Raw genomic sequence first — 15,635 nt, forward strand, 5'->3', positions numbered from 1 at the left:
TGGGTTTTTTTTTTTTTTTTTTTTGGTCCTTTAAATAGGACATTAAAAGATGTTTCTTTTAGTATATGTTCGCAGCACACAATATTTACATTCATCTTACAGAATTGTTACAACCAGGGTTTTTTTTTGTCAATAAAGTTTTATTCATTCATTTTTGTACCATCTACAGCTGTTTTTATGTGATGATGGTTGAGCAGATACAACAGGCACTGTACGGCCTCAGGATCCTGAAGTATTTACTATTTGGCTTTCTGTAGAAAATGTTGGCCAGTTCTTGGCAGATCTACTAATGGGCTGCTTTAGTCCCTCCTTTGCCCTTGAATAAGTGTGACTGGCTGGCAAATCAGAACTGTTCTTCAAGAAGTGATTAGGTCAGAGGCTTTCCACATTTAAACACCACCCCCAACCAAAAACAAACAAACAAACAAAATCAACAAACACACACACAAACCAAACGTTTTTAGGAAACCTTAAGCGGCAATCAGCAGAGCTGGGAATAAAAAGCAGGAAGTTAAAGTCTAAAATCCAGCCTCCTAGCCACTGCTCCTACAACTTGCAATGGTGTGAAGGAATCAGAGTCAGTACCAGAGATAGGGCCGGGGAATCCAGCTGGGTGTGTTGGGGAATACACATGCTCAATGATTCTCAGAATGAGGTCCCTAGACCTGCAGCATCACTGTGAATTTATTAGAGATGCATATTCCCAGGCCCCACCCAGACCTCCTGAGTCAGAAGCCTTGGAGTGGGCCTAGTCTTTGGTGTCTTAATAAGCCCCGTGGAAGACTCCCATGCAAGTTCCTGTAGGAAAACCACTGAATTAAGGCAAAAGCTAAGAAGAGAATCTCTCCCTGAATGTCGAGGGCAGTACAGAAGAGACCCTCTTGCCACTTATGGAACGAAAGGCCTCCTTTGGGGAGAGCATGGTACTGTCTTGCTTAGTAAAAGGCTTAACTTCTGTAATGGCACATAGTCCTCAATGTGGGTGGCTGTAATCAACTCTGGCGAGCTCAAATATGGCTTCTGACCCTGGCTCTCTCTCCACTGGTCTTCGCTGAGCACCGACATGCAGCTTTCCCTTGTGTCACTCAAGTCAGCCATCTTTGATCTGAAGGAGCTACAACCAACTATAGCCATACCACCCCGGCAACCTTAATAAGGCTGACATTTCCCTCTGTCTCCTCTGATTAGGCCTCTGCTTTATCACTCTGTGCTTTCCTGGCTCTGGGTGTAATCTGCATGTTGTATGTCCATAACACCATGTAATTGGCTGTAATGCAACGATATTATCTGCGAGCATGTATCACATAATTGCAAAAGCAGGCAGCTGCAGTAAGTGCCACTGCAGCCTCCCAGGGCAGCAACCTTCCCAGCATGCTCTTTGAACGCACCTGCCATCCCTCCAAGGAGCCAGATCTCCTTGGGACTGGCAGGACCTCTTGGTAGACTAGCCCATTCATTCCCTGTTTTAACACTTGTCTTTCAGTCTTGATGAGCAAGGTTACTCCCAAGACAGTAACTCGTGTTGAGTTGTCAGCAGCTATGACAATAGGATATCTTTTTAAAGTGAGCCTGGACATGCCCTGACTTGTATTTATACATGTGTGTGTCCAACAGTCAATGCTCCAACTCTGAAAAACAGAACTACCTCGAGCAATACCTACACTGAATTCACAGGAGTAGACATAACTGATGGAGGCACAATCGTTTCCCGAAGAGCAGCCGAATATAAACATTGTTGCTGGACCTGTGGGAAATAACCTAAACTGCTGACATGGGGGATGAAAAGAGGGGCTCAGGTGAGAGCTTGGGGAGCCTAGTGAAACATCTCCCCCCCACCCCACACCAGTTTGGCTCAGGCAGAGCAGGAGGAACAAATTGAGGACGCTTCAGCACCTTGGGGCTGTGCTTTGGCTGTCTGCTCTATTCCATGGCTCATGTGTCAAAGCAAGGCTGGCTCTTCTTTGTCCTGCCTGGTGGCTGCTGACTGGTAGTCATCATGGAACCAGGAATAAGGGCCTCTTATTGGCGGCTGAGCCCTATGATGTTCCCCAAGATCCTGAATGCTCTTGCTGACTCTGCTCTGTTACACTCGGGTGATGGTTTGGCTTTGCAGATTTGGCCCCAGAAGAACACCCACTGAACACCAACTGGGCCCGTGGATTCGATAAGGGCTTCCTACAGCTCTCCTATGGTCACAGGTCTCAGTGCTTTCTCTTCAGTATGTCAGTTGTGGACAGAGCTCCCTTCATTGTTCCCCTTCTATCATTGAAGTGATCTTGCTAAGATTTTCCAGTGAAGATATCCCTAACAATAGCTGTAATAATACTGGTTCTATTTATTAAATGTTTGCTATGCTACCAGCATTGGGTGGGGCATTTTTTACACATTATCTCAGTTACTTCTAAAAATTCTGTGATTCTATGGCTATTTTCATTTGGAAGCCCAGTAAGATCAACGAACTCTGCTCAGATCACACCTGCTCCAGAATTGTACAACTACAGTCAAAGCCAGGAGGTGTGATATCAGGTCCTGCGTTCTTGAGCATTTCACCAAACTGCTTCTTACAAAACTGCCTACAGGTAGAGGTTAGCTGTTCGATCTCCATGTCTTTCCAAGGTAGAGGAGAAATATGGGTTCATGGAAGAGTCCCCCTTCAGTGGGTCTGGTGTGTTGGCCTCACTTACCAGGGTGGTCAACAGCAATAGCATCACACAATCCTCCTCCTGTGCCTTAGAAAGAGCTCAGCATAGCCAGTGAAGGAAGGGCTAGAGGCAATGCAGAAGGAAAAGCAATAGTGTTTCAAAGCCTTCTAAGGTCAATGATTTGCCAACAAGTCTAAGTGTTACGAGAAGCCTTTGTGGTCCTTGATGTTGGATGACTTCATTGGAAAATTTAAGGACTCGCTGAAGAACTCAGAATACTGATCTGCTCTTTAAGCAAAGTGCATCTTTTGCCCATTTGGAGTAGGCAATAGGTCTCTGAGGCACAAAAGACAAGAGAATGATGGAGAGAGAAGCGAGGGGAGAGAACAGAGTGCTGAGGGCTGGAGGCCACCGCTCATCCAGTACCTGCTCTCCTCGACCATCCAGGATGCTGCGTATTACTGAGTTCCTTGATCTCCCTGCGGACCGTTTAAATTAAAGCTCATAACCATTGTGTGGGCATATAATGAAAACAACTGATGCTGCACTGATTAGACCATTACTCTCAACTGTTAGAAAACATAATGATCTCACGAGGGGCCTTATTCACTGACGTATAGCAGTCGGGTTCTCATTTGACACCTCAAATTAGCAGCCAAAGCAATAACAGCTGGGGTTTTTGTCTCAATATTTGTACCCGACTCTAAAGTGATTTGGCACCAGTGTGAGCGTTATTTTTAAACACACACTTCTCACCGCCAAGTAACATTTAAATGGTCTCCAGGTGTCATGTAAAACCTCCAGAAATAAATAAAAACAATCGACTGCCGATTTGGGGCTCTGATGATAGGGATTCCTCAACAAAAGGATGTATCTTCAGTTTTCCTTCATTATTTATTCATATGGTGACAGGCCGATATTCATCTCCATCCACTCAGAAGAGCCCGGGTGTTACAAGGGGGAAAAAAAGAAGCTTCCAAAGAAGTGTAAAAAGTGGAAGATCAAAAGAGAAAGATTAATCTTTAAATCTCACCAATGCTCAGTCAGATACTTGGTCATGTAAGAACTCACGAAATGCTGGTGGGTTTGGTACCTGGATTCTGAAAAGCTCCTTACTCATTCACGAAATCATACAGATACTGCCTTAGCAGTGATTCAGAATGCCGCAACTGACTTTCAGTGATTGAGTTAAGTGAAAAATCGTACTTTAAATGCCAACACACATGGTCTTCCGATTCTGTTTCCTCATCTACAGAATGGGGCTCTTTAACACACTATTGAGAAATTAGGCAATTTCCAGCATGCCAATGGGCCAAGGATGAAAGGGTGAACTCCAATTCACATAACAGGACAAGTGGATTTGGAGTTAAGAAGGGAAGAGATGGACAGTTTCTGCCTCACCTGCATTGAGTCTGTAACTGAGTAATAAGAGGAAGGAGGAGGAAATTTTTTAACACTCACCCATGCACATACAAAATACCCATTTATGTGTGTACTTTGCTCTAACGAGGAGCTTGTCTGTTTTGTGCTTTATTCTAAGGACAGAGCTGGGATCAGTGCCTGGCACAAGGAAGACTCGATAAATATTTACAAAATGGGCTCATGTTTCAAAATAGGAAGGGTCATGTTTTTGGCATCTTGATACAAATAAATGTTCAGCCCGACAGCCTTCTAGGCTAATCCAGGAACACAAACTCAGTTGTCTGCAGGAGCGAGGCTGGTCACACACTAGAGGGTTACACAGGGGCTGTGGGACATACAGCTCTCTACAAGGGATCAGCACTTCTTGTTTCCAGAATGTTAAACTACAATGTGGGTGGAGCCTTGCCAGTTCTTTCTTTTCTAAGACAGAGTGAGACTTCTAGAATTTTCATAGGAAGCCTCCTGGTTTTTCAATGCTGACAACAAAATCACCTTGAGAAACAACATTCACAAATGAAATTCCCAGGAGCTGGGTTTGGCAGGCATGGGCCAGGATTTGTGCTTGGAACAAAACTAATTTATAGGGTGTATCACAAAAAAATATATGAAGAAAATCAAAGTATTTAAGTGGCACTCTGGTGACGAGTGGTTAACGTCTTCCATGTGCCCTGCATCTCTAGATGGACAGCTATGGCTGAGAGGCACGTGCAGCACCTACTATTCAAGCCAACTATCTTTAAACAATGGAAATTATTCAATGACTTTCCCCTCTGCTATCACTATGGGATGACAAAGGGCCCAGAAGAAGTTTCTGTGTATGGGAGGAAGACCGGGTCCCACGGAGCAGGTCTGCTCCTGTCTGGTTTCTGCACACCACTCGCTGGTTCTATGGCTGCTCACAGAAGCCACTGTCACACGCAGTTTGGAAGGGAGCCACTTTGAAGCTGTGAGTGGAAAAACTGCGTAGGGTGCATTCATGCAGCTCAGTTTTCAGGCTGAGATGCCAAAGAGGTCTGGCTTTTACCCTCTGATATTTGCAAGGAAGGGGCTTTCAGGGAGCTCAGTACACTTCACACCTTGACATACCTGAGCTCACAAACAGCAGGGTCCCCAGGGCTAGTGTTCTCATCAGCTGCCAGTCACCAAGGGCAGCTGGGGTCAATGGTGTGGAATTTGATTTCCTCCCAGATTACCTTCTTACATGGGGATGTCATCTTCCAAGCAGTGGCCACAAGCCAGGAAGAGCCTAGAAAGGATGCTGTCCCCAGGCTGAAGGCAAAAAATCCTCTCTGGCAAAATGTTGGGGATTAAGGGGCCATGGCACAGACAGAACATAAAGGCTGGCTTCACTAATTTTTGTTTCCTGTCTGCTAACACAGGGAAAGGCAGACGGCAATAAAGAATATTGGTGAAGAGCCAAAAGAGCCGTCTTCTGGACTGGTTCTTCTACAAAATTTTCCTATGGCTTCACCTTTCTGGGAGATATTTTATCTTTTTTGACCTCCAGGGTTTTTCCAGCTTTCAATTCCACTCTCTGATTCCAATAGGGTTGATGCTGTCTCTAAAATGGCATTGTTGGATTGGGAATAGTTTTCCAGATGTCAGTGAAAGTGGTCTTGGATGCCCAGATCTGGCCAGCTCTGCACAAACGCAGGACATCTGTCCAAACTTTTTAAGTCATACTATGCCACATGTGAAAATAGCTATACATGGTCAGAGTCTCTCTGTCTGTCTGTCTCTCTCTCTCTCTCTCCCCCACTTTCTGCAGATACCTGGCACAGCTTCTGTGGGGGTCACTGATCCAGCTTCCCTAACTGGCCGCCACATTTCTAGCTTATGTATGGAGATGAGTCAGGTTCAGACATGGAAATGATTTTCCCACCCAGTTGACTTTGTGGAAATCATTTGCAAGGATGAGAGAACTGAACAAAGGAGAACAGGAAACTAATTCATGCAGAGTGGGTTTGACTTTGGTGGGAGAGAGCTTTAATAATCAGTCCTGCATTTCAGTGCAAATGGGTCTTTTGTGGGTATAAGACCTAGATGTTTAAATTAAGAGAGAGGAAGGGCAGAGTGGAAGGTTAGGCAAGTGGTACATATTTGAACATCTTTGGTTTTAGAAAAATACTGTTTGAACATTCTGCTTTTCAATAGATGCTCCATGGTGGGAGAGGTTTGGAGCAGGGCAAACAGAAGCAGGCCTGGCAAGAAGCAGATTTGCAGAGGGTGTGCCCTGTCCAAACAGTGCGCTGGCTAATCACTCAGCCCCACACCTGCACTGTCCAGGGAGGTAGTCATGAGCTAAATGTGGAGATTTAAATGGAAATCAATTACAATTGAATACAAATTTGAAATTCAGTTTCTCAGTTGTGTGTGCCCCACTTCAAGGGCTGGAGAGTCCTGTGTAGCTGGCAGGTATGCTATGGGACAGCACAGACAGGCAGTGCTTCCCTCATCCCAGAAAGCTCTTCTGCATGGTACTGCTGGGGATGATCACAGACACACACAGGCCCGGAGCTGTGACTGCTGCTAGATACTCAGAGGAAACTGAACTTACATACTTTTACACAAAATCACCTGTGTTTTAAATAGTGCCACTTGATTTATTTTTCTTAAATACCGGAAAGAGCAAAACAATTTTAAAAATAAAACTCAAAAGTAGGACTCTTGTCCCATGTCTTTCCTTATCCTCTTGCTGTCCTCCTCCCATAAGCAAAGAGACATAAGGAAGCTTATTTTCCACTTGTGCTCCAAGATCTTGACTCCCAGGACCCAGTTCTACAGAGGATTCTTGGCCATGGGTGAGCTGAGCCTTCTAGTGTTGAGCATCCTGGATAGAAAGGGCAGTCTCAACAGGCAGTCCTGGCTCTTTAAGAGAACATGGCTCTCTCGCTCAGAGACCCTTGGCCCCCATGGGATGAGAGCCAATCAAGGGGTGATACATCCACTGAATATGCTCAAATATCAGTCACAAAGCCATGGCTAAGGGCCAGAGAAAGGGCAGAGGGTGACTATGGTCCAGGGCATCTTTGCAAATCAGCATAGAAGTAGTGTCTTACAGTCAACTGATCTCCATGTGCACTGGATGGCTATACAGCATTTGCCCGATCGCCTTCCCAGTTGCCCCTAGGGAAAAAATCCTCAGTCGTTCTTCAAAGACATAGAGCTCTTCTTCCATTTTATTTTCAGGGGAACAAAGCAAATTAAAAAGCTGCTCCTATACCAAGTTTGTCATTCCACCAAAAGGAGAAGTTATCAGGAGATTTGTTGCTTCTACAGCCTTTGTTGGTGGAGAACTACTAAGTTAACTTTACCAAACCCTCCTTTACCCAGGAGTGTATGCTAATACCTATTCAACTTTGGAGACTAAACCAGACTTTGGTTAACAAGGAAATGAAATCAACTGGAAGCCCCAAGAAGCCCCCAGATTGTAAGCACGTTAAAGGGTAAAGTGTTGCTTCTTTAAATGGAAAACAGGAGTTTAGATTTCAAAGGAACTGTTACTTTTTCCTTAAGCTGGTGTTCCCAAAACCTAGCTAGTCACGTCAGGGGCACAGATATCATCAAATGTGAGAGTCTAGGTGACTCTCAAAGAGGGGTGCATTGCACTATGTTTAGAGAAAACCCAGTTGTTTTCCTAGAATTACTGGGGGCTGAGTGGAAGTTATCAATGTTTTATGCAAAGTGCAATTTAATTCTGATTGTCTGAACAAAGCACAATTTTTAGCAAGGTACCAAAAATTGTATTCTGGGATATTTTAAGACTTTCACTAAGCAATGACAGTTCTATATTCAAAACTGCCTCATGACTAAACACCCTGATTCCAAAGACTATTGAAACAAATAAAATGTTTTTGCTCCCAGAGAAACCCAGGTGAAACATTCTGCAAATAAATGAAAATGAATCACATCTGTTAAAACACACTGATTTTTCACCATAGCTCTGATTTTGTTCATTATTAAGAGGAAAAAGAAAAACTACCATTTAGCTAGAGAAATACAAAATTAAAGGCAAGTAAAAATATGAACTGTTGTGGAAAAAACACTCGATTGTTCAACATCTTAAAGCAACTATGGGATAACCGAAATCTTAGTTTTTGCTCAAGTCGAAGATGTAGCAGAGAATCCAGAGGGAATCTGACAGGATACTATTCTGTTTGGTTCATTCATTTCACCTGAGTTTGGTGCCGGACTAGAACTGACCACCTACCATGTGCCAGGATTGTGTGAGGTGCTGGAGCAGGCAATGCCTAGGGTTAACCAACTATGGTTTTTGAGTGTCCTGTATGGGCATGGGCTATGTGCTAGGCACAAGCCAATGGCATCTTCAGTCCATACAAGTGACCTAAGGGAAAATAGAACTGTTTCTATTTTTCAGTAAGAAAATAAATCCCAGCCAGCCTTTTTGGTGACACTGGGCTGGCAGCCAGCTCTATGGGAGCCCTCTCACGTCCCTAAACTCCACTGGTTTTAGGGTGAAAAACACAGTTGTGGCCGGCTGTGGAAGGAGCTATGATACTCCTGAAGCTGAGTTTTAAGGTTAGGCCCTGAGCACTTTACTGAGCAACTTTCAAAAAGAAAAACACGGCTCACAAACTCCTCTGGGCGTTCACTACAGCCAGGCACCTTACTAACACACATGCTTACTTCTGTGGTATGTGTGCTCTGGTATGTGCCTGTTATTTTTGATTTTATTATAGCAGAATAGCTAGGTGCAAGGTTTCAGATTTCAGACAGAGCTGGCGAACTCAAAGAAAAGCGTTTTACACTCGCCCTGACCAATTCTGGTAAATTGTTCAACTTCTCTGGGCCTCTGTCTCCTCATTGGTGAAATGAGATTAATAGAATCCACCTTCTCAAGCTATAATGAGGATTTAAATAAGGTATTGCCTTATAATATTTTATAACAGTGCCTAGAAGATGCTCAGAAATGGAAGTGGGTGCTCAGGAGGGGAGACTCACACATGGAGGTGGTAACAACATTCATAACCACTAGTGGTGACATCATCAGATTGTGACATATTATCTTTGCATCATTACTTTTGTTAATCACAGCACCTAGTCCCACACTCAGAGGAAACACAGTCAAAACAGAAGACAGAACGCTGTTTGCATCAAACTTCATTCCCTTGCATTCAACTTTGGTGTTTCTGAACTGGACAGACAGTGTCACTGAATGTCCTCACACGACTGTCTGTCACCCCTCAGCCAGGACACCAACCCCTTGCTAGGAGCGCGAGGGCACCCTGGTCTGGGCATCGGGACTGTGGCCAGTGTACTTTTAGTCCATTTCTATCCATTTCTATCTCCATTCTCCATTCCCGCTCCCGTGTCTACCTCTGGGGCCCCGTGTCAGGTAACGTGGTATCACAAATGGAAGGGAGGCCTTCGAAACGGCACGTACCAGTTATCTACAGTCCTGTTGGATTTTCGCACAATTTAGCTGGGACCAGTGATCTGTCAGAGGCGGACCTCTCTGCCAGAAAAGCATTTTCAGGATGTGTTTCTGCCATCTGTGGTCAGGCAGTTAAAATAGTGCATCTATTGTACTTCTGGCTTGCTACCCTTAGTCTGGAGACAAGGTCTGAAACTATCTTCTCTCCTGCAGTGGTATCGAAAAAATTTAATCACAGATTTTATTAACTAGGTTTTCTCATTTTTATTTCATTGGTTGCTGCTAATTTTTCCCCTTTTGTAGCTGGGTAGGGGGACCCTAGTATGACTGGTGAAACACCTGGCCATGAGCTCAGCTTAGCTGGCAGGGGCTGGAACTCACAGTTCCGTGGCATTGTTTCCCTGTCACACAAAGCTGGGAACACAGGCTTGGCACGTGCAACTATAGTGTAAGCACAACTTACTTGGAGAAAGCCTCGTCTGTGAATCGCCAAATGTACAGAACAGGGGGAAGCGAAAGGGCAATAATTTGAGTAGCAGACAGAGGTCTGCCTCACAGAAGGCTGGGCCCCTTCAGTTAAGAACCCCAGTGCCCAAACCTCAAGGTTGGATTTTTGGTGGGGGTGTCTGGAAAACAGAGTCCCTAAAAACCAAGTGCCAAAGTTAATTGTCCAGAGGAGAGATGAAATCATCCCTGAAATCTACAAGGTGAGCCAGTGAAAAGCAGGATTATTTTCTGTTTTCTGTCTCCTGCAAGTAGATTTTTACCTTCCACTTTGTGAGGACCCGTTAGCTGCGTAAAGACAAAGACGAGGAAAATTTTGGAAGCTGTGGAAGGCTGCACTATGAGGCACTGATAGCTTGCCCTGGCCAATTCTCAAAGGCCAATTTACACCAATGTGCAGGGCACTCTGGCTATGCTTCAAGGGGAGCCAGACACCATGACAGCTTTGGCAACACAGATCAAAGAGGTGGCTTGGTACAAGGGTCAATCATATGAGCTGTGCTGTTTATTAGTTAAGTAGTTACTTGGCTTCTCTGCAATGGGTTACGCCTGTAAAAGGAGGGAAAAGGTAATGGCGACTCTGTGGAAAGGTTGTGGGGAGGCAAAGAGATAAAGCATGTTAAAAGCAGTACTTATGGTATAGGAACGTCACCATTAGCCGTTATCATTTTTATGATTCTTCCTTCCCTGGGATGGCACGGAAGTTTTACTCATACCATGCGCTCTTTCTTATTTCCTTTGCTGGCTGCCAGGAAAGGGGTGGGTGGTGGAAGCTCCTATCCTCATCCATTACAGCCTGTGCTGAACATCTGCCTACCAGACATGGCCGAGGTGGGCAGAGGTCAGACTTTTCCTACCTGGCACTCTTCATTGCTCTTCCTCACTGACAATGGTTCTTCCCAGACTCACCCTCTAAGTTCTTGTTTAATGTCACCAGTAAAACTAACCTCAGACTTGATCGAAAGAAGTTTTATGGTATTTCCAGCCATCGGAAGAATATTTCCACTAGGAGTGAACATTCACAAACTTTCCTTGTTAATTTTGAGAACGTTCCCTGAGAAAAATCACGAGCCAGTCCTTGTTTGTTACTTTATTCTGCCTAATACCAGAGAGCAAACACACCTGAACTACTGGAGTTTGTCTCAATTTGCAAATTTTACATTTTAGATACTTATGAACCACCTTTCTAGGGATAGGGTGTTTTAAATATCCTCCCTGTGCACTTCTGAGAAATATGTTAACGTGTGATGTCCTCACTTATTTCCTATTTATGTCATTGCCAAGATTGTTTATGATTACTAAATTGTGAGTAGAGAGAAGTGTTATAAATAGTCAATGTGTAGATTTGGAAGGTTGTGTGGGTGGGGGGCTCTTTAAATGGAGATGTCAGCTTCAGCCAATTTCAGAATGGCTCACCATTAAGATGGATAGTTTCAAAGCTGCGTGCCTCTGCTGGAGATTAAAAACCCATGGAATAAATGATGATGATTAATTTTAAGTACTTAGCCACGTGAAGCCAAATGAGAACATCTTTTAAACAAAGCTATTGATCTGGCTTTGTTTGGAATTGAGAAGATAAACTAATCAGATCCTGTGGAATGATTGGGGGAATGAACCTTTATTGTTGTTGTTATTATTATTATATTGTTATTTTGAGGATAGGTTTCTGAGCCTTGACTTGGAGACACATGGTGTATCTGGATATGAGTGCTTTTTTTCTATCAAACATCTGAGCTGAGAGGAGTGGCCCCATTCTGTCCCGAACAGGGCTTGATGGGCATGAGGACAGACGGTAAGAAAAAGTTAGTGCGGAGGAAAGAACAGCAATTTACAGTCCCTCTTATGTAGTACCTAAGTTGTTTCTTCTCAAAGTTCGGGAAGATTCGGAGAGGTTAAGAAGCTAGACCCAGGCCAATCCCAGGCCTGTGAGATTCCCCACCCAGGCGAGTCTAACAGTAAGGGCCCTCTCTCCACCCCAGACTGCTTTCCTAGCAAGGCGAGGGGAGAAACCACCACTCAGCACAGGCAACAAACCTGAAGGCTGACAGGCTATCACTGTGGTTTCATGGCAGCTGGTGACTTCTATTTACTGGTGTCTTCCTAAGGAATTTTGTCATCTTTCTCATTCTCCCTGGCAAGGGAGGAAAAGGTGATAGGTTCCTAGCAATCCTTTCTAAACAGTCTATTTTCATAGGCAGGAAAAATCATGCCTACCTTTCTCAGCCTCAGGTTCCCACTAAGAGAAGCCCAAGGTTAGTAATTTGGGGCTGGCGCCCTCTCCCGCGCACACATGAGTTTGTTGCTGGGTCCAGGGTCAGAGTTTGGGTGAGGGGAGACCGTCCATCTTAGGAATGACAACCTGGATCTCCCTTGGCTGTGGGTTCTGCCTCTTCTTTACCGGGAATTCTCAGCTTTCCTCTGATTTCAGGTAGCCTGCAGCATCAGCATCCCGTTTTATTTCCCCTTGATTCCTCTTGGAATAACCTTCCTTTTGGACAAGGTGGAGGGTTCTTTCTAACCTTTGCTCATGTCTCCAGGGCCAGGTGAAAAGGAAGGTGAAGGGAGAACCTTTTGATATATTCATTCGGGTATTTATTTGGCATTCATTCATTCACTCTGTTGGACTCAGACCCTGAGAAACCTGTGACTGTAATTTTTTAGTTTCAGAGGACGCTCAACAAACCCTCCTGTCTGATCACTCACTGGCTGTAATTGTACTGTCATAACTATTATTGGAGAATTTGAAAAGGGGAAGTCTCTCACGATAGAGGAGCCAACCCTGTTGTTTTACAAATGAGAAAACTGAGGTTCTGGGAGCCAAAGAGACTTGCCCAAGGTCACAGGGCTAATCAGCGGCAGAACTGGGACCAAAGCACACATCTTTTAACACAAGTTCTACTATGCTTTACCACTTCCCCTCCAGGCTTTCACAAACCAGGGACAGCTAGAAGTGCAGCTGTGGGTGAGAACAATCGAAAGGTTTTCTTACACAATCCAACTTTAGTTTGAATGACCCCAAGATGACTCCTCACTGACTTCCCCCGCCCAGAATTCAGGTTTCCTTAGTTACATTTGAAGATGGGGGACACAGAAAGACAGCCACATGTGCGATGCGATAATGGGAGGGGCACCTCCTCGCCTCTTGCTACCCCTGCGGCTTTAAGGTTACTGTTTAAAGTTTGAATTTGAACCTGAGATGAGATTCCAAGATCTATGGCAATGGCTGGACTTCACCAGGCTGCTGTTTGGCACCCCCTCCCCGTCTTGTGCTGAGACCCCTTTCAGATTTTAGCTAATTCCAACTGACCCTCTGGTACTACCCTCTCTCACTGGCCCCAGACCTGTGACCCATCTCATCCTATGCCCACGCTCACCAGGACTCTCCCCGATGCCTGGCAGATGCTGGGGGGCTACTCTAGCCCAGTAGCCCATCTGTCTCACCCAGCGATGAATACTGCCAGAGCATCAGGAGAGAAATGACTCAATTGAGACTTAATTAGCAGGAACCCCAGTTTGTGGGAGGTGAGAAATCACACTTTGCTGCCTGAAAACACTTTGGCCAAGGTGAGCCAGAGGGTTCTCCCGGTTCCCAATTTTAATAGCACTGCAGCAGAAGACCCAGAAACGCACCCACACAGAGCCCCCCGCACACACATCCCCCCTCTCTCCTCCCTACACAGGCACACTCCACATACACGCACGCACACACAAGGCAGCGATCGCAAAATCAACTCACAGGATCTCCAGATCGCGCAGCGCTCGGAAGGCTCCATCTTCAATGCAGCTGATGTGGTTGTTGTCCAGTTGCCTGTGAAAAGCAAGGGAGAGCGTGAAGGCTGAGCGGGGGCAGTGCCGAGGGGTTGGGCAGCCCGGGCCGAGCGTCCCTGGCCACCGAGCGCCTGTCCCTCCACCCTCTTGTGGGCTCTGCTCATCCCTGCCAGGAGCTCGTGCAGAGCCAGCCTGTCTGCCACGCTGCTCCGTCTCTCCTCTCTGACTGTCTGAGAGAACTACACAGACGAACGCACCAAAGGCTGTCAGGTCTCAGTAAATATTAATTGCGCATTTTTTTTTTAGGCAGAAGGGAGTAATTTCATTACATTAGGGCATCCAATCCATTACGAGCTCTTACCGTCATGTCACTGAAACAATTTCATTAAGCTAAAGGCCTGTAAATCATTGGAGGTCACTGCTCTGCCCTCCGCGACCTCCCAGAATGCTTTTTCCCCTCTTCCTCGTCTCCCTTTTACTGGAAGTTGCAGTCTTTCTGCTCTGACACAGCGCTAAATCTCAAGGCTTTATCTGCCCAAGAGTGGCGAGGGTGCATAGGGAATATACCAATTCCAAATTAGACTCAACTAATCTAATTTTATAGTCTTTTTATTATTCTAAGCACCAAATGTCTGTGGTGGTTTGATGTCTCCGTGCATTGTTATGGGGCCCATCTGGTAGGTCATTTCTATTGAAGCATTTTCTGACTAAATACAGATTCCCTCAAACTGCACCAAGCATCATCAACATTAAAGAAATTCATTGATAGAAGCGTTCATGATGGGAGAAAGGAATACCATTATTGTCTTAAAGATGTACCACTTACATTTAAACTGGGGAGAATTAAACGCACCTACTTCCATATTCCTTTTTAAAAATTTATTTATTCCAGCCTATGCACATGAAAATAATGTCTTTTTAAAAGAAGTCTTGACTAATACACATTCTAGTTAGGGTCTGAGGTATTTTAATTAAGGGGCAGCGAAGAGGCACAATTTTCTCGGAATCAATACATATATATGATGAAAAAAGTCAGGATATTTACCATGGTCATACCCAACCTAAATGTTATATATCATATATAACGTTGAAATCTTACAAAAAACAACAAAAGGATGGTATACAGAGAATTATTATTAACACCACAATACCTATTGTGGAGTACACCATAGCTTTTGGGTGGGGGAGGCCAAAAAATGTAGGACTGGTAAAAAGAAAAACAAACTCCTTTACAGCAACTCATTTGTTTTTCTTTTTCTCAGAAAAATTGAATCTCTCTCAGGTGGAAAGGCTTCCTGCAGCTGGAATTTGCATTTGTAGCTTGTATTAATCCATGCCAAGACAAGTCTCCACAAAAGATATTTCAAAGTTACAGTTGGTCCTGAGTTTGATTCCCCAGTACCAAAAAAAAAAGGTACAGTTGGTAACCAGCATGGAAGGTTTTATTTTCTTACCAGAAGAAGCCAGAAGTGAAACTGAAATATTTTCATTGAAAAAGTCAGTAGATGTAGGATTGTATAAACGCACACAAACAAAGCAGCTACAGTTATGATGTTTGGCGTTATTACGAGTTCGGTCACGACACTGTGGGCAACTGCATCATGCTAACAGAAGTCACGATACAAAAAGGAGATGTTCAAAATGAACAAATAGAGACACGTGTATCTAAGAGGCAGGAGCAGGATTTTAGGCCGCCGAGTTCTATACCTAGTATCCAAGTTCTTCTCACTGATACCCACACACAGGTTCTCACCGAGACCTCCTTGCCCCTAATTCTCTGGAGCCATTCTCAGTAAAGATTTGCTGCGGCCTTCTGGTGGGTTTCTGGTGGCCCAGGGATCGCTGATTCTCTGCGGAGATTCTATTAAGACAGTCTAAAAGGGCCAATGAATCAACAACCCCAA

At 44.7% G+C, this 15,635-nt stretch overlaps 1 protein-coding gene across 3 annotated transcripts in view; it reads right to left on the bottom strand.

The window, feature by feature from the left end:
* Positions 1-15,635, bottom strand: part of Slit3 (slit guidance ligand 3) — a 552,271-nt gene that overhangs the window by 156,889 nt on the left and 379,747 nt on the right. For 2 of the 3 annotated variants that reach the window (XM_010622214.2, XM_010622215.1), the window contains exon 5: positions 13,700-13,771. In XM_010622214.2, the coding sequence (XP_010620516.1) occupies positions 13,700-13,771 (72 nt within the window). Of the gene's footprint in view, positions 1-13,699; positions 13,772-14,092; positions 14,176-15,635 lie in introns of those variants that run through there. The other variant, XM_010622217.3, reaches the window with a different exon arrangement.

The sequence above is a fragment of the Fukomys damarensis genome, unplaced genomic scaffold (genome assembly GCF_012274545.1).
Source record: "Fukomys damarensis isolate Sample0158 unplaced genomic scaffold, DMR_v1.0_HiC HiC_scaffold_9, whole genome shotgun sequence".
Taxonomy (NCBI): Eukaryota; Metazoa; Chordata; class Mammalia; order Rodentia; family Bathyergidae; genus Fukomys; species Fukomys damarensis.